This window comes from Schistocerca gregaria, chromosome 6, assembly GCF_023897955.1.
Source record: "Schistocerca gregaria isolate iqSchGreg1 chromosome 6, iqSchGreg1.2, whole genome shotgun sequence".
Lineage (NCBI taxonomy): Eukaryota > Metazoa > Arthropoda > Insecta > Orthoptera > Acrididae > Schistocerca > Schistocerca gregaria.
In genome coordinates, this window is record NC_064925.1 from 274,975,969 (window position 1) to 274,998,441 (window position 22,473).

A 22,473-nucleotide genomic window follows, 5' to 3' on the forward strand; every position below is an offset into this window, starting at 1 on the left:
GGTGTTATCAAAATGATCTATCACTGGCACAATTTGTTTGTTAGATGGCATTCCAGCATCATTTCTGGCAAAATGTAGGCTTCTCGTCCATAAGTATTTAGTGATGGGCAATCTAAATTGATGGTTTGTTTTCCAATAATCCTTCGCCCTATTCATCTGCACAAACCCTATGTAAAATATTATGCCCAAAAACATTTTCATTTCTTCAAAGGTGATATCTTTCCTAGAAATTATATAACATGCTCATTTTCACTGTTGAAAAACACTTCCAAAGCAAAAGCATTTCTCTCTTCCACTATTTAAAGACGTATTGGGTAACTAACGAGAAGAAAAATAATATTGGAGGGATAGGGAAGGAGGGTCTCCAAAAGTCCTGGAGAACCAGTAAAAGATATCTCCCTCCTATTATCTGGCGGTTCCTCACTCCATTTGTCTTCAGGGAGACAAATGGGTGATATGGAAACCTGGTGGTGTTGAGAAACTGTGGAAGGTTTTGAAGCCTCATTACTGGGCCCTGTCATTGTTGTCAGTAGCACCAGGTATGTCTGTAGCACAGGGTACAACTCAAAAGTTAGCAGGTTCAGCTTCATCATCATTTGAATTTGATTCATCCTATAATAATATTCTAACTCATAATCTGTCCATTTTTCATACTCTAAGCAGTTAATGATTTCATCTGCAGTGTAGGTTTTTCTCTTTCTGCTTCCAGATAGCCTGATAAATGGACTCTCCGACATACAAAAAAATAAGAAAGAAGAAAAATATTAAATATTGCTCCCAGGAAATATTATTTATAGAAAAAATAGAAGATGATCATTATTTAGTTACAAAGGAAAGCATAATCTCATTAGTGAACATCTGTCAGCTAATGGGAGAAATAACAGTTTTATTTATTTTTTGGAAAATTTTTACTCTGATAACAGAATGGAGTGGGGGGGGGGGGATGTTCTTCAGGACAGTATTATGGAAATGGAAGAGAATGTAGATGAAGATGAAATGGGAGATATGTTACTGTGTGAAGAGTTTGACAGAACACTGAAAGACCTAAGTCGAAACAATGCCCCGGGAGTAGACAACATTCCATTAGAACTACTGACAGCCTCGGGAGAGCCAGGCCTAACAAAACTCTACCATCTACTGAGCAAGATGTATGAGATGGGCGAAATACCCTCAGACTTCAAGAAGAATATAATAATTCCAATCCCAAAGAAAACAGGTGTTGACAGATGTGAAAATTACCAAACTATCAATTTAATAAGCCACAGGTGCAAAATACTAACATGAATTCTTTACAGACGAATGGAAAAACTGGTAGAAGCCAACCTCGGGGAAGATCAGTTTGGATTCCATAGAAATGCTGGAACACGTGAGGCAATACTGACCCTACGACTTATCTTAGAAGATAGATTAAGGAAAAGTAAACCTACGTTTCTTGCATTTGTAAATGTAGAGAAAGCTTTTGACTGGAATACTCTCTTTCAAATTCTGAAGGTGGCTGGGGTAAAATACAGGGAATGGAAGGCTACTTACAATTTGTACAGAAACCAGATGGCAATTATAAGAGTCGAGGGGCATGAAAGGGAAGGGAGCGAGACAGGGTCGCAGCCTATACCCGATGTTATTCAACCTGAATATTGAGCAAGCAGTAAAGGAAACAAAAGATAAATTCGGAGTAGGAATTAAAATCCATGGAGAAGAAATAAAAACTTGGAGGTTTGCCGATGACATTGTAATTCTGTAACACACAGCAAAGGACCTGGAAGAGCAGCTGAACAGAATGGACAGTGTCTTGAGAGGAGGATATAAGATGAACATCAACAAAAGCAAAATGAGGATAATGGAATGTAGTCGAATTGAATAGGGTGATGCTGTGGGAATTAGATTAGGAAATGAGATGCATAATGTAGTAAATGAGGTTTGCCATTTGGGGAGCTAACTAACTGATGATGGTCCAAGTAGAGAGGATATTAAACGTAGACTGACAATTGCAAGGAAAGTGTTTCTGAAGAAGAGAAATTTGTTAACATCAAGTATAGATTTAAGTGTCAGGAAAACATTTCTAAAAGTATTTGTATGGAAGTGAAATGTGGATGATAAATAGTTTAGACAAGAAGAGAATAGAAGCTTTCAAAATGTGGTGCAACAGAATAATGCTGAAGATTAGATGGGTAGACCACACAACTAATGAGGAGGTATTGAGAGAGAAAAGAAATTTGTGGCACAACTTGACTAGAAGACGGGTTCGGCTGGTAGGGCATATTTTGAGGCATCAAGGGATCACCGATTTAGTATTGGAGGGCAGCACGGAGGGTAAAAATCATAGAGGAAGACCAAGAGATGAATACACTAAACCGATTCAAAAGGATGTAGGTTGCAGTAGGTAATGGGAGATGAAGAAGCTTGCACAGGATAGAGTAGCATGGAGAGCTGCATCAAACCAGTCTCTGGACTGAAGACCACAACACAACAATAGAACATGCCCAAAGAACTCGTTTATTCACTGTTGGAAAACATCCATAAGAATGAAAATACAAACATGAAATGACACTGCATTTTGTAAAATACCTCGAACAGATAAGGACATAGCCAGAAATGTTTTGACACCCTCTCAACCTGCTCCTTCCCCCCACCCCCAATTGCATTAAAAGGCCCAGGTACCTCTGCAAAAAATCTTGTGTATGTCCTTGACAAATCGATCTTATCAAATAAATTAAATCATTAACTTACCTTTGTGAACAAAAAGAAAAATATCAAATATCAAAATGCTACTGTAATAAAGATGAAATTTTGATGTGCTGGCACAAATTCATTTCACACTACAACTCATGGACGAACCAGTCTAAATGACAGTAAAACATCTACTAAGAGTCTGACCAGAGTGTCACTTTTAACCTACAAGCCAGGTTGAGGGCATGAGCCTTGGCACTGTGAGGGTCAGTGATGCCACACAAGCGTGTGCCATCCAGTAGGCAAGGCGACCCTCATGCCCCGATGGTGAGAGCTGTCTTGAATGTGGTAATTGTTGCACAGTTTAGTTCTCAACTGAAAAAATTCCTAGGCAACCAGATTGTATGTAAAGCTTTGAAAAGCTTGTTTTGCAGTACCAAAGATGTTGGAGAATAACAATGATATGGGGAAAATTCACTGTGAATTGTGTGACCTTTGTGGGTCTTAAGAATCGAATTAAGAAACAATATGACACTGAGCATCTAAGGAAAACTATACGAAGTGCATGGTAAGAGTGGTTTGTCTAGTAATTAGCCATAACGCAATGATGAGATGAAATATGTGAAGATTGTTAGTCCACTATTAGTCTACATTATGAAATTTCCACTGGTGAAATGGATAATATTGCACAAAATTTTTACAAAGGAATTTTGTCCAGTCTGAACACAAATACATTACTGACAGATGATCACAAAACATTTAATGTGGGTAGTTTACAAACATTATCTCCCTTGATCCTTATGTTCCTCATCTTATACCAGTGATTAGCAGATAATCCTACAACGCAAAATAATGGCTGACTTCTTTACTTTCCAAATATAGAGAAGTCTTGGAAACTTTCTCAACTGACAAGACTCCCTGCCAACCAAAATCAATGGAGAGTATTTTTAAAGCTTGTTTTGCAGTACCAAAGATGTTTGAGAATAATGATGACAATGGGCAAAGAAAAAGGTATCTTTCTTTGTGGAGTCTAATAAATTTTTCACTTGTGCTGTTTTCTAGCCAGTAAGCCCACACTCTTGACATATGTTTTGTCAGTTTACATTTTCTGCCATAAGCTCTGATATCTTCTCTGAATATATGAAAACTGTTGAGAGTTTCCTAATCTTTTGAACTGTTGAATGGTACGTAGTTTTGTGTGCATCTCTTCTCTGTGAGTGGCCAACAAATTTCATTTTGACTGTTTATTCCAGAAAATCTGAATGGTCCCATTCTCTTTCCTTCAACTATTTTTATCTCATTATGTACAATTTAACTTGAATTTGTCAACTTATCATTTTGGGGTTATGTGTTTCAGGTTTAGGTCAACTCACCTCTCTTCGCTGCCTTCTTGTTGATGGAAACCATTTATCATATTTGCCCAATAGTATTGGGCAACTGTCACAACTACAGTGCTTAAATGTGTCCAGTAATTTTCTGAAGTGGCTTCCAATGGTAACACTTCCTGCTGGATGTGAACTGGATGTTAGCAATAATACGACTCTCACATTTTTGCCTGCAGAGATGCTACCTCTTCTCCCAAGGATAAAATTGGATGGGTACATAGAGGCTTCATTAACATGACAGCTATTAACAGTTTTATGATAAAAGTCCCAGGTGTTTTCTTCAAGATCAAAAATGACACTTTTGAAAAGAAATCCCTTTTCCTATTAAAAGTAATTATGTGCCATGGAAATCTGAAGACATGGGAGAGTAAGAAACATAGCAATCAGTGGAAACTGCATGTGTGTATTAACTGTGGTTAAACTCCTAAAAATCTTTATTATTTTGTCAAACATTTTATTTTATTTCAATTTTAATATTAAAACTATTGTATGTAATGATACACTTAACTTCCTTTGCATGTAAAGTCACAATGTGAAATTGTAATCCACAATATTTCTCCCTTAAATGCATGTCTATAAGAAGGAAATCAGTGTTAGCACAGTTCATCACCAATTTTTGTGAAATTTAAGAACTGTAATTTTCACAAAAGGGAAACAGTGTCAGTGTATACAGTCATTTTCAATGTATCCTTCAAAAACAAGGAAATGTCTTTATCAGTTAAATCACCTCCATTACCTACACAACAGTAAAATTTTTTTATGTAGACTACACTAAATGTTTATCAACTTCTTTGTCTCATGCGAACCGGAGAGCTTCCGTAAAGTTTGGAAGGTAGGAGACGAGATACTGGCAGAAGTAAAGCTGTGAGTACTGGACGTGAGTCGTGCTTTGGTAGCTCAGATGATAGAGCACTTGCCTGTGAAAGGCAAAGGTCCCGAGTTCGAGTCTCGGTCAAGCACACAGTTGTAATCTGCCAGGAAGTTTTATAATGGGATACCTGTGATTCTGATGCCAGCTACACAATGTGTGTGAATTGGATTGTGTGTTCCAGCATCCCAGAACCCGATCTCCTGCCATGGATCAGGCCTCAATTTACATGCAGGTCTTCATCACACTTGCACTTTCACTCCCCTATTTCTGCAATCATTTTTATTAATTTTTATTACAAGTCCATCTTCTTATTTTTGTGTCATCTTTTCATTTTCTCTGACGCTATTTCCCTCTTGTATAGTTCTGCTATACAGTGTGTTACAAAAAGGTATGCCCAAACTTTCAGGAAACATTCCACATACACAAAGAAAGATAATATGTTATGTGGACATGTGTCCGGAAATGCTTACTTTCCATGTTAGAGCTCATTTTATTACTTCTCTTCAAATCACATTAACCATGGAATGGAAACACACAGCAATAGAACGTAGCAGTGTGACTTCAAACACTTTGTTACACAAAATGTTCAAAATGTCCTCCGTTAGCGAGGATACATGAATCCACCCTCCATCGCATGGAATCCCTGATGCGCCGATGCAGCCCTGGAGAATGGTGTATTGTATCACAGCCGTCCACAATATGAGCACGGAGAGTCTCTCATTTGTTACCGGGGTTGCGTAGACAAGAGCTTTCAAATGCCTCCATAAATGAAGGTCAACGGGGTTGAGGTCAGGAGAGTGTGGGGGCCATGGAATTGGTCTGCCTCTACCAAACCATCGGTCACCGAATCTGTTGTTGAGAAGCGTACGAACACTTCGATTGAAATGTGCAGGAACTCCATCGTGCATGAACCACATGTTGTGCCGCACTTGTAAAGGCACATGTTCTAGCAGCACAGGTAAAGTATCCCATATGAAATCATGATAACATGCTCCATTGAGCGTAGGTGGAAAAACATGGGGCCCAATCAAGACATCACCAACACTGCCTGCCCAAACGTTCACAGAAAATCTGTGTTGATGACGTGATTGCACAATTGCATGCGGATTCTCGTCAGCCCACACACGTTGATTGTGAAAATTTACAGTCTGATCATGTTGGAATGAAGCCTCATCCGTAAAGAGAACATTTGCACTGAAATGAGGATTGACACATTGTTGGATGAACCATTCGCAGAAGTGTACCCGTGGAGGCCAATCAGCTGCTGAGAGTGCCTGCACACACTGTATATTGTACAGAAACAACTGGTTCTCCCGTAGCACTCTCCATACAGTGACGTGGTCAATGTTACCTTGTACAGCAGCAACTTCTCTGACGCTGACATTAGGGTTATCGTTAACTCGTCCATTGCAGGTGTCCTCGTTGTTCTAGGTCTTCTCCAGTCGCGAGTCATAGGCTGGAATGTTCCGTGCTCCCTAAGACACCGATCAATTGCTTCGAACGTCTTCCTGTTGGGGCACCTTTGTTCTGGAAATCTGTCTCGATACAAACGTACCGCGCCACGGCTATTACCCCGTGCTAATCCATACATCAAATGGGCATCTGCCAACTCCGCATTTGTAAACATTGCACTGACTGCAAACCACATTCATGATTAACACTAACCTGTTGACGCTATGTACTGATGTGCTTGATGCTAGTACTGTAGAGAAATGAGTCGCATGTCAATACAAGCACCGAAGTCAACATTACCTTCCTTCAATTGGGCCAACTGGCGGTGAATCGAGGAAGTACAGTACATACTGACGAAACTAAAATAAGCTCTAACATGGAAATTAAGTGTTTCCGGTCACATGTGTGAGGAATGTTTCCTGAAAGTTTGGCTGTACCTTTTTGTAACACCCTGTAATTATTCTGACTCAGGGTTCTGACTGAGGTGCTTCATTAATTCCTAAATAGTCTAGCTTCCTCCTACCATTCTTTCTGAACTGAATGGAGGAGCCTCAGATTTCAAAAAAGCTAGCATTTTGTCATATTTTTTAATCTCATATTATTGAATCTTGGTAAAATTTTCACTACAGGTCTACATTTAATGTTTTATTTCATGTGTCATTCACCTGTGTTTTATGTAGTATTTGTGAAAATATAGTCAAAATATATTCTCTGGGCAGGTGCTGCCAGGAATGGCGCTATGTGCTGACAGGACCAAGACTCCTAATACTGCAGCAAAACAGCAGATTTGCAAGTATGAGCTTGCCACTGCCCGCTCCAATGCTGGGCTGCTGTCGATGCCAGTGTTCCCATCCACAGGCTCCACCACTCCAGGAACTTTGCCTTAGGAAGCTACACAGTGTGTTCACAGGTAGAAGAAAGTGTATGCATGGCATGAAAGCTTGAATAGTAAAAGTAATGTACTAGTCCTATACGATACAGTTGTACAAGAAAATAACGGCAATGCAAAATCACAAATTATGAATGTGGTTTGCACTGTATTGTTGTTACAAAATTTTATGCTTGTTATTCTTCATTAGAATGCTCATCTCATTACTCATCAGCAACTAACACTATTGAGGGTTAAAGTACATAAAGAATGTGAATTTAAAAATGCTTGAAGTTCCTGCAATATTCTTATGTTCATGTTTGCTGTATAAATACTTTATTTAATTTAGCTGTGTTGCACCAGAAGGAATTCTGTAAGACAACAGAGTGTCAAAATATCCAGAATAAGCCAGCATCCTGGTCTTCAAATTAACATAATGAAAGATACTTCTGATAACAAAATATGCTGAACCTAGCTCCTTGATCAGTCCTCCTGTGTGTTGACTCCATTTTAGCTTGTTATCCAGCTGGATCCCAAGGAGTTTTATGCAAAGTGTTTTGTTTATTGTGTGCCCATTATACCTATTCATGATAGCAACAGGTAATTTTATTTGTTTGAAATTTTACAGTACTGTATTTATGATATTAAAACTAAAGCCGTTTTGAATGAACCAGTTGTTGGCTTGTGAAGCTATCACCTGAGTTGGTTTGGTAGAGTTTGGCATCAGCTGATACTAGTTTTAAGAGTCCTTTCAAGTCATTAGAAGACCATTTATGTAGATTAAGGACAAGAATAACACAGTAATGAAAAGGATAACACATCTGCTGATATTACAGCTATCTTTCTGTTTTCCACTAGTGATTTTACAAGGTCATCAATTTTATTTAAGGTACTTTTTGTATTCTGACAGAATATACTTAATGAGTATTCTTCATAATTCTTAATTTTGTGCAAACTTAAGTGTTTTGCTTTGCTAGTAGCTCTCTGAAATGTAACTATATGCTCTTTGCAACATTGCCTTTTCAAATAATTTTTCCCTAAAAAATGGCACAGCAAAACCACTGGAAATCACACAGACCGGATGGACCCTGCTTTGATCAAATGAGATTTTTTTTTCTTTTTTCTTGTCAGAAAACATGACATTACTCTGTTCCGCAACGGTCCAATGTTGATGTGCAAGAGCCCAGGTCCTTTGATTGCACCGGTTCCATGGGTTCTGTGCAAAACTTTTCAATGGTCTTCTGGAATAAAGACCACCCCATTGCAATCATCTATGTCCTATTCGGTCTGAGATATGAATTCCCATTGCCTGGGAGAAGTCATTTCCAATATTTCTGGCAGTTGATGTTGGATGCCTGTGGGCCAACATTTGGAGGAAATGATCCTGCATTGGTGTTATCATACGAAGAAGACCACTGTGAGATCTATTGTTCACATTTTTCATCTCTCTGTACTCCTCACCTTAGACACACCACTTTGAGTGACACGTAACCAATCGGCAACATCTTGCTGTGTATGGCCTGCTGAAAAGCCATTTTCGTGACTCTGTCAAAGTGTTGTATGCCTGTACATGGCATGTTACCACAGTGCTCAACAGGAAGTGAATGAAGTTGTTGACAATGGACTGCTTGTAGTGTGCTGCTGTGGCAGTGGTAAGTTTATATGATTGGGAAATGGCTACAAAGTATGCCAGTAGTAAACAATGTCCAATATTAGAGGATAATCCATGAAGTGCCTAGGTCAATGAGACCTCCAAGTATCGTAGACCACATTTTACAATAGTATTCCAGACTTTTGTTGAGCAGTGTACATCACCAGCTATCCGCACCAGTATTTGACGAAATGATACATAAAGATGATTTGCTGCCTAACTGTGTGATGAGAGAGAATTTTTTACAAATGTAAACCAAGTTTAGTGTTGAATAGAAACTTGAGATCAACCATATAATTTTAAAAATGTGTTCAAGATACCAAGCAAATTATCGCTTTCCCAGTTTTTTATGCTGAATGTCCCTCAGTATGTGTAAACCTTACATTGTAAAATAACAAATGTATCTAATTTTATATATGAAGTTCTCACGTACGGCTTACAATCCCTTCTTTGAATTTATGTGCAATCCCAAATTTTCCTTTGCTTTTCTTGTATGACAATATTAATAAATACAATATATAGAGCATTATTTTGATCTATTTGCATTGTAAGTAATATTGTAGCTCACAACTGTGATAATTCAGCCTATGTAACAGCCAAATGAGCTCAGAGTTTCAAGTTTTGCTGCTCTTTCTCCAGTATGGTGCAGTGACAGCTGAAATCAGTTCTACTTCTCCCTAGCATTTATCCTGTCCAGTATCCCTAACTCACTGCGAATCATATTGTCATAACAATGATTATAGTTCATAAACAATTCAAGATATCGAAACAAGGTCTTTTTGCAAATGATAGCAAATATGAAAGTGTATGTTACACAATAAATAATTCCATTTTTTATATATGATGTAGAAGCAAGTCATCTGCAGAAGTGAGATGTCAATGGCTCAGGATCCACACAGGGTTAGAATCCATTTCAGGCAAAGAACTACCCATTTCAAAAAAACTCATAAATTGTCCCCCTTTAAATGATAGTTGTGAAACTGGTGTTGTCTTTCATTAGTACATTTTAGTATATTACTGACACATTCCACCAAAAGTAAAGTTACCCACCTGTATTTGCAGATGTGGAGGGTTCCAGACTCACAGAGCCTGCAGCCTTATGTGCCCGCTGTGGTGTTCCTGTTTATCTAGTCGGAGCAGCAAGAATCTGGCTGTGCAGTGATGTTGAGCCTTTGCTGGTGATGGAGCTTCACTGCAGTGTATACTGTGCACGCTCATGCAGTGCAATATTAACCCCAGAACTTAATTTTCAATGCTGTACTTACACAGGATATCCTAAAAATTGTGACTGCTTTTCAAGAAACACCATGCAACACTTTTAAAATTAATACAGTGGTGATACATTTGGTGTTGTGCACAGGAATTTCACAGATAAATAAAGTCATTTCTCAAGAATATGGAGTTGTCATACAGAGAGAAATACTATGTTTATATTATTTGCATATGGAGTTCAGGAGCAATGACTGTTTAAACGCCCCTATGCATATTGTAATTAGTTAACTATCCTCATAGCACCTACAGGAGTGGTAAGTAAGAGATTGTGATATATTCTGAGATTTGTCACTTAATAATGGATCTTGACACTTTGCAAGCATGTTTCCATAAAATAATTCAGGTTTTTCAGCATCTCCATAACTTTCTTCTGTGAGTTAAACACACTAGTCACACTTAGTGCCTTATTTGTATACATCCAATACTCCCTTTAGTCCTATTTCATATAGCTCCTACACATTTGTGTAATATTCTAGGGCAGGTCAAACAAACATTCTGTAAGCAATCTCATTTTTCCAGTATTCTACCAATGGCATGAAGTCTGCCACTTGCTTCATCTATTAATGAGACTATGAGATAACTCTATTTCATATCCCTTCAAATGTTTCCACCCACATATTTGCATGAATTCACAGATTCCAACAGTGACTCTTTTTCATTTTGCTAAGTATACAGTTTTACATATCTGAGCACTTAAAGCAAGTTGCTCATCTTTGTGCCATTTTGAAGTCTTATCAAAATCTGACTGAATATTTGTCTCAATTTTTTCAGGTAGTACTCCATTATAGATAATTCATTACCTGCTAAATGTCTTTCAATAGCATGTGTCTGATCTTTAACATGCAACATAAACAGTGAGGAAGGCTTCCAACACACTTTCCTTGGATGTACCTGCAGTTACCTCTACATCTCTGGATGACTTTCCATCCAAGATAACATGCAGTGTTTCACCTACGTAGAAATCCTCAAGCCAGTCAAATTTATTTCATACTCATATAATTATACTTTCTTTGATAATCAGAGATGTGTTACTAAATCCAATACTTTTTGGAACTCAAGAAATAATGCTCAAATCAAACAATGGAAACTCCTGTTTGGAATTACAACACTCTAAGGAATATGATAAGATAGCTACTCATCTTAAATATTACCTGTTGAGTTGCAGATAGGCACAGAGAAAAGACTGATATACATGCAACTACCAGCCAAAGCCTTTCTCAGTAAAGAACACACACACAAAAGCAAGCACATCTCATGCGCACTTGCCGTACCACCAGCAGTTTTGAATTCCACTTGACTGTCTTGAACTGTCACTCTCAGGCTGTCGTGAGGAAAATGTGAGTTGGTCTTCACATGACAAATGTTTTTAGAATCTCTCCTGGTTGCCATGGAGGTGGAGCAGTTCATTCTGTTCAAGATACCTCGTTATGTCTGAGCTCCAAATATATTCTACAACAAATGGATGTCAAGGATATTGGATAGTAGTTTTGTAGATCACTTCTGCTACACTTCTTTAATTGTGTGGGGTACCTTCTTCCAATTTCTGTTAAGTATACCAATAACCATTTCCAACTAGCCGTAATTTATTCAAATTGATAATCAAGGGACTCACTTTTATATTGTAAAGGATGTCCCATGAGGAATGATCGGTATTCAGGGATATGATAGGAATGATTATCTGAAGTCAAAAAGTATAGTAAGCATAGGCGCTAAACCCATAACTTACGAGCTGTGAGCACTTGTTCTGTACAAGAGAAATGTTTCACAATATGAAAGATAAACAAGTGCTGATAGCTTTTAAGGTTTGCATTTTGGAGACCACCTCTTTCTCTCTCTCTTTGAATTATTGTTCCTGTCATTCCCCTAAATATTGACCATTTCTCCTGGGATATTAAGAGACACACACAACTACTTTGAAAAAAGGCTGTTTCATCTAATACTTCAAACTAAGCTTTTACTTATCTTTACACAGAACACTATCAGTTTTCTATATACTTGTAAAGTTACAATCTTTTTAAAGTGCACATTAATATTAACTGAAATTTACGTATTCCAAGTCCTAAAATTTCTGATACAAGGTTGACTTAGTTTTTGAATACCGGGAGATTTCCTATATGCTGCTGATATCTATGGCAATTTGTTAATGACTTTTGCACCAGAATATAAACCCCCATTCTGAATCCTAAGCAAGGATGCATAGTGATAATATATGTTAGTCTGTTACAGTGTTCAAAATGTATGTTAGATATTGCCAAAACTATAGTACGTAACATTGTCATCCAGAAATACATTATGATGTCAGTTTGTAATGTAATTCTAGGAGAAACAGTCAATGTTTCTACGACAAGGGTACAGTATGTGCATGCAGCCTATGGCAACCGTGTCATCTGTAAAAATTGCAGAACTTGTGCTGCATGTCATTAAGAGTGTTGTGTTGCTTCAGGATGGTTTGGATGGCATTAACATTCAGTCCAAGACTCCATATAGTCACGCTAATTGACCAGGAAAAGAGACAGACAGACATCGCAGTGAATGTTGTTGTGAGACAAAGTGATGTCTCCAGAATCTGGAACAAGTTTCTAGCAACAGAAACAGCTGAGGATGATCAAAGAAGTGGCCGCAGAAGAAAAATAACAGGTATGGTGGAATGATATCTGTGTACAACAGCAAGCAGAAATCCTTCAACACAGCTCTACACATCCACAGCAGTAGTTATAAATAGTTAAGTGACAGCACAAATGATACGAAATAGGCTACATGTGCAGGGACCTCTCTAGGCTCCTCCTCTAAATTTTGTTTGGAGAGGGGCTCATGTCAAATGGGCACGAAACCATTCTTTGTAGATTAGCCACCAGTGGAACACACACACTTTTCTGATGAGACTTCTATCAGTCTCCACCCTCACGACACTGATATACTTATGTGGAGGCAATGAGGACAATGTTTGTGCCCATGTTATCAAGGCTGTTCAGTCATGTTTTGGGGTGCAATCATGAGTGGCTACAGGACACTCCCTTGTGCCAATACAGGACGACTGCTGTGAAGTATCGGAACGACAGCCTTAAACACATTGTAGCTCCAAATGGTGAACATATGGGAGTGGGATTCACATTCATTGATGACGATGTACGCTCTCATCCTCAATCTTGTGCAGACTTTCCTACTGGAGCATAGAATCAGTCGGATGGAACGGTCTCATTCTCTAGATCTCACTGCATTGATAATGCCTTCATCATTCTAAAATGAGCTGTTTACAATCATCCTGTCCCACCAGGGACCTCACATGCCATCATAAGCCCCTGTGGAGGTACCGGACAAAATCCCACAGGCTTATCTCAACAATCTAGTAAGTAGTACGCCAAAACAACATTCAAAACTGTCTCCAATTATGAGATGGTCCATTTGGTTCAAAAACAATGTGTTATGCAAGGCAACAGCCGGAAAAGAAACTGTAATGTTTGCGGTTGAATCTTTTGCAAGGTTTTGTTTTTCTTTGTTGTGTGTTTTTATCAGGTGAAAGTGTGTTTAGTTTTTTATCCTTTTTTGAATATAACATTACCTAACACAACAAAATCAGTTTTTCCCCCTAAGTATTTATAACAAAGCTATATGCAACATTTATTTTGACCACTGTAGTTAGTTGCATGGATCATTTGCACAGTATATCTAATGATGTGGAACAAGTCATTTATATTCATATCACAAATTATTTGTAAATAAGGCTACATGATAATCATTTGCAAGTGTTTCTTGTTAAGTACGCATATATGAGATAGTAATTCCTAGTCACCACCTTATACACATTACAAGTAATAGAAATTATTCTACAGAACTGTCAAGCTGAAAGTTTTTACCAGTTTGTTTTCAAATTTTACTTTGCTGCCTGTCAGAAATTTTATATCACTGGATGAGCGATAAAAAGCAATTTTGGTTGCAGTATAGTGCACCCCCTTTTTGTGCTAAAGACAACGTCAGTGTGGAGTAATTAATGTCACTGTTTCTTCTGGTATTGCAATTGTGTACATCATTGTTCCTTTTGAACTGCAGTGGGTTATATACAACAAACTTAACGAGGGAATAAATACACTGTGAAACAGTAGTCAGAATGCTAACTCCTTAAACAGATGTCTACAAGATGATCATGTGTGAGCATCACATAATATTCTTACAGCACATTTTTGAGTAATGAAGACTTTCTTTCTTAAAGATGAGTTACCACAGAACACTATTCCCTATGACATTACTGAACAAAAACGTGCACAGTATGTCAGCTGTTTTGTCTCTTCCCAAGATTTGGAATGATTCTATGTACAAATGTGGCTGTACTACATTGTTTTAGGCATCCCAACATGCGCTGTTTCCAGTTTAAGCTCTCATCAATTTGGACACCTAAGAAGTTTGATACTGGAAGATGAAGAAGCTTGCACAGGATAGAGTAACATGGAGAGCTGCTTCAAACCAATGTCAGGACTGAAGACCACAACAACAACAACAACAACAAAGAAGTTTGAAGTTTCCACCCTACTTATTATTTCCTCACCATGTGTTACACTGGTGTAGTACCTCTAGATGTGTGGACTTGTTTGATTGAGTAAAACGTCGTTAACACGAATCTGAAGGCACCGAAAAATCAGGAATTCGTGTTAAGTGAAAAACACAAATTTTAATAAGTATACATGTACAGCAGTACACTAATGTGTAATACACTACACTATGAATCACGTTATTGTAGACTTATAACACTATAAAGTGATTGTACAATTACAAGTACTCACAAATTATGGACGTTACTTCTTGGAAAAAATTTGGTCGTGGTTCGCTGATGTTCATGGGAACGATAATATTTTGTAATTTCACAACCAATTGTAATGATAGTGTCCGTCAACCCAGCAGTGACATCAGATGTTGAAGCGAAGCGTTCTAAACAGTCCAAGGCTGTAAACATCTCCTGACATGTAGGTGGAATGGTATTGTATTCTCTTCCTCTTCACTTTCTTCTGATGGCCCTTCTTGCACCTCCTTCACAGCTTTTGGTACATTTGATTCCACAGAAGCACATATGGCAACATCGTTGTCTACACTAATGAATTCTTCGAAACTAATCCCAGGGTTCGCAATGTCCTGCAGAACTGTCCATTCATCAGGTGAAGTGGCATCTTCTAACTCGTGGACATCTTCAGTGTTGCTGTCTCCAACCTCTGTTAATGCACTTCCCTATATGATGTGGCGATAATGAGTTCCAGGCTGCTGCGATGGCTTTTATTGCGTCAAGCAGATTCCGATTTGGGGTTGCACTATTGTTTTTAGCAGCACGAATTGCGGCTCTTACAAGTCGCTTTCGATAAGCTCTCTTTATGAGAGAGATTATGCCTTGGTCCAAAGGCTGAAGGCAGCTTGTGGCGTTGGGTGGAAAAAACTGAACCTTTATGTTGGATAGGTTCAAATCATGAATGTTATGGGCAGTACATCTGTCCAATGTAAGAAGAACATGTTTATCTTGAGCAACCATTCTACTGTTGAAACGAAGAAGCCACTTGCGAAATGTTGTGCCATCGATCCAAGCTTTCTTGTGGTGAGAGTAGATGCAAGGTAAAGTGTCCATATTTATGTTTTTAAAACAACGTGGTTTCTGGGATTTACCGATAACCCAGGGACAAAACTTCTCACTGCTGTCAGCATTACAGCACAGCACAACAGTCATGCGAGTTTCATCCATGTTAAACACATAACACTAGGCGTACTTTTCCCTCACTCAGTTGAATTCATGCAACCAGCTGTTCGCACTTTCTTCATCAACTTTATTTGCTTCGCCACAAATTTGTATAGATGAAATTGAATGTCTCTTTTGGAACCGATACAACAATAACCAACCAGCAGAACAACAGAAGTCTTCGATGCCCATATCTTTAGCAATATCATTTTCTTCTGACTGAATCACAGGGCCAGTTAAAGATATTTTAGATGCACGCATATGATTGAACCATTCTAGCAGTAATGTCTCGATGTCTTCATACTTCAGAGTATGAAATCGTTTAGATTTCTTTCCAGAACCTGGTGCCACAGCATTAAGATTTTTTTCTCGATTCTTCATAATCGTAGATAAAGTAGATTTTGGTAATCCAAACTGCTTTGCAATTGCTGTTTTCTTGGTACCATGTTCCACTTCATCTAGAATCTTAAGCTTTGACTGTACATTTAGAGCTGTCTGTTTCCTCTTTACTATTTTCGCGTGCTACGGTACCGCTTATAACTGTCATTTTTATTCAGTAGTCCAACTCGATACGGCTACGACTAACAGAACACCTGTCATGCCTGGCACTGAGTATGTTCCTAAATGTTGCTGCACACATTATTGAATGTCTTACAATGTACAGCATACGCTGATTGTTGAGGTGATAATCTCGGCTACCGACCTACAATACATTAAAAACAAGTCAACAAAAAGTATGATTAGCTTTGAACCTACATTTCCTACATTCATTTCGGGGAAAAAAAATATGCTTTAGAATACTCTAATGTGAGAAGTTTGTATTACTATGAAAGGTAATTACGCTAGGAACTGAAAGAGAGTTCATAATTCGCCTTAACGAAAATTCATGTTAACCGATAAAACATACCATAAGAACTAATGTATTCCTGGTGGGACCAATATTTTTTTGCGTAAACCGCGAGTTCACCCAAACAAGGTTAAACTGAGAGTGTGTGTGTGTGTGTGTGTGTGTGTGTGTGTGTGTGTGTGTGTGACTATATATCTCACACAGATGTGCGCGAGCTAGGACAGCTCACACATGCACCACCGTCCGCAGTTTGGAGTGGAAGGGTCTTTATACATTGTCATATTTCATAAACATTTCTTGGAAATGACAGTTTCAACAAAATAAATTTTTTTAGTTGGTGGTTCCATAAATTAAATATGAGATTGTGACTTCAGCAATCTAGGCCACTTCTAGCTTAAACTTTAAATTTGGCATTGTAGGTCATAATTAAAGGGAAAATTCGAAAAGTGTGATTTCTGATATGTAACATCTTTGGTTTTGGACAGTATATGTAAAGAGGAAACTGCTTATTACAGGAGAGTACTTAAATTTATTGCACTTCTGATTTTTGAAACAACACCCATTTAAATAAATGAAACAAAGTTGTGGAAAATTAAAAATAAGTCCTCAAAGTACAAGATTGATTTTTAGGATAAGAGAAATGGAGAAATATTGGCACTCAAGTCATTTATCAACTTGTATAACAATTGCAGCAGCATGAACTACACAGGGCAATAAAAATCTTTCCTGTGATATATCCACAGAAGTAGGTTGTGGCTAGGCATCTCCATGGCCAAGAGGTAGAGCTCATTCCATTCTTTCAGTGAAATTCTTTAGGTGTCTAACCACTTCATAAGTGATAGACTACCAGCATTTCAGCAATTGTTGCTTGCAGCCGAAACTGTTTTGCAGCAGTAGTCAGTGCATTCCTTGTTTTATGCTCAAGAGCCCTGTGGCATTAAAGAAATAGATTTGATGATTTCACTACTTGTTAACTACTTTCCAAAAAATTAAATAAATTCTTGGAATGTGTGAGATTTGCTGCTTTTGTTCAGGCATGTCCCATTTTTCCTAAAATGATTTCTATGTATACCACATGTGATGCAAGATAATATGTTCATAACAGACTGGTAGATTTTTCTATATATCCTGTTAATTTTCTGCAGTCCTTTATTTACCCAGAAAGAATCTAAGGGGCACCTATCACAATAACTTTTTTTTTCTTTATTTTCTTAGCGACCCTCAAAGCAAGAGGCGACTCTTAGTTCAAACGTGTAGACACTATTTGCACTAAAGACAATTGCAATGTAGCCTAATAATTTTGTGAATCGGTGTTGTTTTATGCAGACCTACAGTTCTTTAATATTTCTCTCATGTAACAACCAAATTTTACAAAGATTGTACCTCCCAGTCCATTCTATATTTAAATTTTTGACAATCCCTCTGTCGTGGCTGTTGGAGTGTTAATGGGTACTGTTGGGCTGCACGCTGTGTATGGTCTGTCACCCAGATATATATATATTAAAAACAAAGATTCCAAGACTTACCAAGCGGGAAAGCGTCGGTAGATAGGCACAATGAATAAAACACAAACACACACACACACACACACACACACACACACACACACACACACACACACACACACAGAATTTGAGCTTTCGCATACATACACAGACACAAGCAGACATATTTAAAGGCAAAGAGTAAGGGGAGGGATGTAAGTCGAGGCGGAAGTGTGGAGGCAAAGATGTTGTTGAAAGACAGGTGAGGTATGAGTGGCGGCAACTTGAAATTAGCGGAGATTGAGGCCTGGTGGATAACGAGAAGAGAGGACATATTGAAGGGCAAGTTCCCATCTCCGGAGTTCGGATAGGTTGGTGTTGGTGGGATGTATTATTCATTGTGCCTATCTACCGGCACTTTCCTGCTTGGTAAGTCTTGGAATCTTTGTTTTTAATATATATATATCAAGTGGGAAAGCGTCGGTAGACAGGCACAATAAAATAACACACAAACACACACAAAATTTCGAGCTTTCGCAACCGGCGGCTGCTTCGTCAGGAAAGAGGGAAGGAAAAGGAAAGATGACAGGATGTGGGTTTTAAGGGAGAGGGTAAGGAGTCATACCAATCCTGGGAGCGGAAAGACTTACCTTAGGGGGAAAAAAGGATAGGTATATAGTAGCGTGCACACACACACACACACATATATATCCATCCATCCATACATACACACACAGACACAAGCAGTTGTATGTGTGTGTGTGTGTGTGTGTGTGTGTGTGTGTGTGTGTGTGTGGGCGCGCGCTCGCGAGCGAGCATATACCTATCCTTTTTTCCCACGAGGTGTTCGCAGTAGCATCTAAGGCAGTTTGTACCGCCACAAATTCACGAAGAATGTCCAGATAGCGTGATGCAGTAATCGTTTTGGATCTGAAAAATGGGCCAATGATTCCTTTGGAAGAAATGACGGCCCAGACCAAAGCCGTCCAGGTAAAAATAAGCTTCGTCAATAAAACCAAATGCTGCCACATGCATATCGCCGTCATCAATCCTGTGCACTATATCGTTAGCGAACGTCTCTCGTGCAGCACTGGTAGCGGTGCTGAGGGGTTGCCGCGTTTGAATTTTGTATGGATAGATGTGTAAACTCTGGCGCATGAGACGATACGTGGACGTTGGCGTCATTTGGGCCGCAGCTGCAACACAGCGAACGGAAACCCGAGGCCGCTGTTGGATCACCTGCTGCACTAGCTGCGCGTTGCCCTCTGTGGTTGCCGTACGCGGTCGCCCTACCTTTCCAGCACGTTCATCTGTCATGTTCCCAGTCCGTTTAAATTTTTCAAACAGATCCTTTATTGTATCGCTTTTCGGTCCTTTGGTTACATTAAACCTCCGTTGAAAACTTCGTCTTGTTGCAACAACACTGTGTTCTAGGCGGTGGAATTCCAACACCAGAAAAATCCTCTGTTTAAAGGAATAAATCATGTTGTCCACAGCACACTTGCATGTTGTGAACAGCACACACTTACAGCAGAAAGACGACGTACAGAATGGAGCAACCACAGACTGCGTTGTCTTCTATATCTTTCACATCACCTGCAGCGCCATCTGTTGTTGAAAATTGTAACTACTGTAATTTCGAAAGTTTGTCCGCCTGAAAATGTACTATTGTCCCAAACATATTGCAACAAACGGTGTATTTCTATCGCTGCTCGTTTAGTTTTTATTGCCGTTTCAAATATACCGGTCATTTTTGAAACACCCTGTAGTAAATGCTAAAGAACCTTAAAACACCCTGTATGTGCCAACAAGATAAAAAAAATGGAAAATCCAATGTATAAAGCCCACAAAATTAAAAAATTTCCGTTACTTTTTGACTGCACACTGTATACAGAAAGAATAGGCTGGCACAGATATTGGTAGCATATTCCCAATGTCTAATGAGATAAATACAGAGATAGAATGTGAGATAATCTGGATAAAGAAAGTGCCAAAAGCGAGTCTAGAAAAGTGTAAAGTGGACCTGGGGTGAAGGCCCCTTCTGTGCAGGTTTAGGCTGTGGTGGTGTGTCGTGGCAAGGATGCAGGTCAATATCAGCTCAGAAAAAAAGACGAACAAAAAAATCAAATACACTCCTGGAAATGGAAAAAAGAACACATTGACACCGGTGTGTCAGACCCACCATACTTGCTCTGGACACTGCGAGAGTGTTGTACAAGCAATGATCACAGGCACGGCACAGCAGACACACCAGGAACCGCGGTGTTGGCCGTCGAATGGCGCTAGCTGCGCAGCATTTGTGCACCACCGCCATCAGTGTCAGCCAGTTCGCCGTGGCATACGGAGCTCCATCGCAGTCTTTAACATTGGTAGCATGCCGCGACAGCGTAGACGTGAACCGTATGTGCAGTTGACGGACTTTGAGCGAGGGTGTATAGTGGGCATGCGGGAGGCCGGGTGGACGTACCGCCGAATTGCTCAACACGTGGGGCGTGAGGTCTCCACAGTACATCGATGTTGTCGCCAGTGGTCGGCGGAAGGTGCACGTGCCCGTCGACCTGGGACCGGACCATTCGCAACCGTCTCCATGAAGCTGGGCTACGGTCCTGCACACCATTAGGCCGTCTTCTGCTCACGCCCCAACATCGTGCAGCCCGCCTCCAGTGGTGTCGCGACAGGCGTGAATGGAGGGACGAATGGAGACGTGTCGTCTTCAGCAATGAGAGTCGCTTCTGCCTTGGTGCCAATGACGGTCGTATGCGTGTTTGGCGCCGTGCAGGTGAGCGCCACAATCAGGACTGCATACGACCGAGGCACACAGGGCCAACACCCGGCATCATGGTGTGGGGAGCGATCTCCTACACTGGCCGTACACCTCTGGTGATAGTCGAGGGGACACTGAATAGTGCACGGTACATCCAAACCGTCATCGAACCCATCGTTCTACCATTCCTAGACCGGAAAGGGAACTTGCTGTTCCAACAGGACAATGCACGTTCGCATGTGTCCCGTACCACCCAACGTGCTCTAGAATGTGTAAGTCAACTACCCTGGCCAGCAAGATCTCTGGATCTGCCCCCATTGAGCATGTTTGGGACTGGATGAAGCGTCGTCTCACGCGGTCTGCACGTCCAGCACGAACGCTGGTCCAACTGAGGTGCCAGGTGGAAATGGCATGGCAAGCCGTTCCACAGGACTACATCCAGCATCTCTACAATCGTCTCCATGGGAGAATAGCAGCCTGCATTGCTGCGAAAGGTGGATATACACTGTACTAGTGCCGACATTGTGCATGCTCTGTTGCCTGTGTCTATGTGCCTGTGGTTCTGTCAGTGTGATCATGTGATGTATCTGACCCCAGGAATGTGTCAATAAAGTTTCCCCTTCCTGGGACAATGAATTCACGGTGTTCTTATTTCAATTTCCAGGAGTGTATTTCATTAAAACCCATATGACCAAACTCACAGCTTCGTGGTGTGGCTGTCATGCCTGTATTAGCACATGGTGAGGACGGTGTGTGGTCAACTGTGGGCCAGTAGGCTGTGATGTCTGCTCTCAGGAATGCTTTCACCATGAGCTTGCTCAGCAGCATATCCCAGTTGGACACTGCACGGCACATCACAAGAGGTGCCAGAAGCACAGAAGATGCCGAAATACTTGCAGGGGACGGCTGGTCTCTGGTGATGGATCTTGCTCCTGTGATTGACAGTGCATTGTACCAGGGCACCCGTACCAGTGCAGAAGGCTGAGTGGCTGTACCGCCACAGTCTCGATCTGCTGACCTTTGATGCAGGAGTCTTACTGCTACTGGAGTGAGTGTTGTGCTGGCCCACCAGTGGATACACACGATGTATGGGAAGGAGGACCTGGTGCTAGAAGATAGTGTGGCGGCAGAAGCCCAAACTTATTGCAGCTGCTTGCGTTCCCATATTGCTGTGGTGCCTGGTTTATCCCTCTTATTTTAAGAAGCCCAAGCACATGAAACTGACATTAAATTCACAGAACCACCTCCACTCTTAACTGCACCCTCCTCCACACACTGAAGATCAAACGCCTCATTGAAGTTTGGACAGTCCACATCAATACACCAGCAAATTGCACAACTTCATTAATGATATGATCATGGGCAAGTGCAAAAACAGTAGCTTGTTTCTACAATTCTGTCATTCAAACTGTCTAGCTCTAAGTCAAGTGCCAAAGCACGTGTTTGTGTTAGCAACCTCAGCTACAGAGGCAGATTGCTTAAATGGAAGTGCATAAGTAAAT

General features: G+C 40.0%; 1 protein-coding gene across 5 annotated transcripts in view; it reads left to right on the forward strand.

Annotated features, from left to right (window-relative positions):
* Positions 1-10,286, forward strand: part of LOC126278240 (leucine-rich repeat-containing protein 69-like) — a 40,151-nt gene extending 29,865 nt beyond the window's left edge. The window contains exons 3-6 of one of the 5 annotated variants that reach the window (XM_049978222.1): positions 3,550-3,678; positions 4,025-4,265; positions 7,095-7,285; positions 9,957-10,286. In XM_049978222.1, coding sequence (XP_049834179.1) covers positions 3,550-3,678; positions 4,025-4,265; positions 7,095-7,285; positions 9,957-10,216 — 821 coding nt within the window. In that variant the 3' untranslated portion in view covers positions 10,217-10,286. The remainder of the gene's footprint in view (positions 1-3,549; positions 3,679-4,024; positions 4,266-7,094; positions 7,286-9,956) is intronic. The other 4 variants (XM_049978223.1, XM_049978224.1, XM_049978225.1 and 1 more) reach the window with 4 other exon arrangements.
* The last annotated feature ends 12,187 nt before the right edge of the window (positions 10,287-22,473 follow it).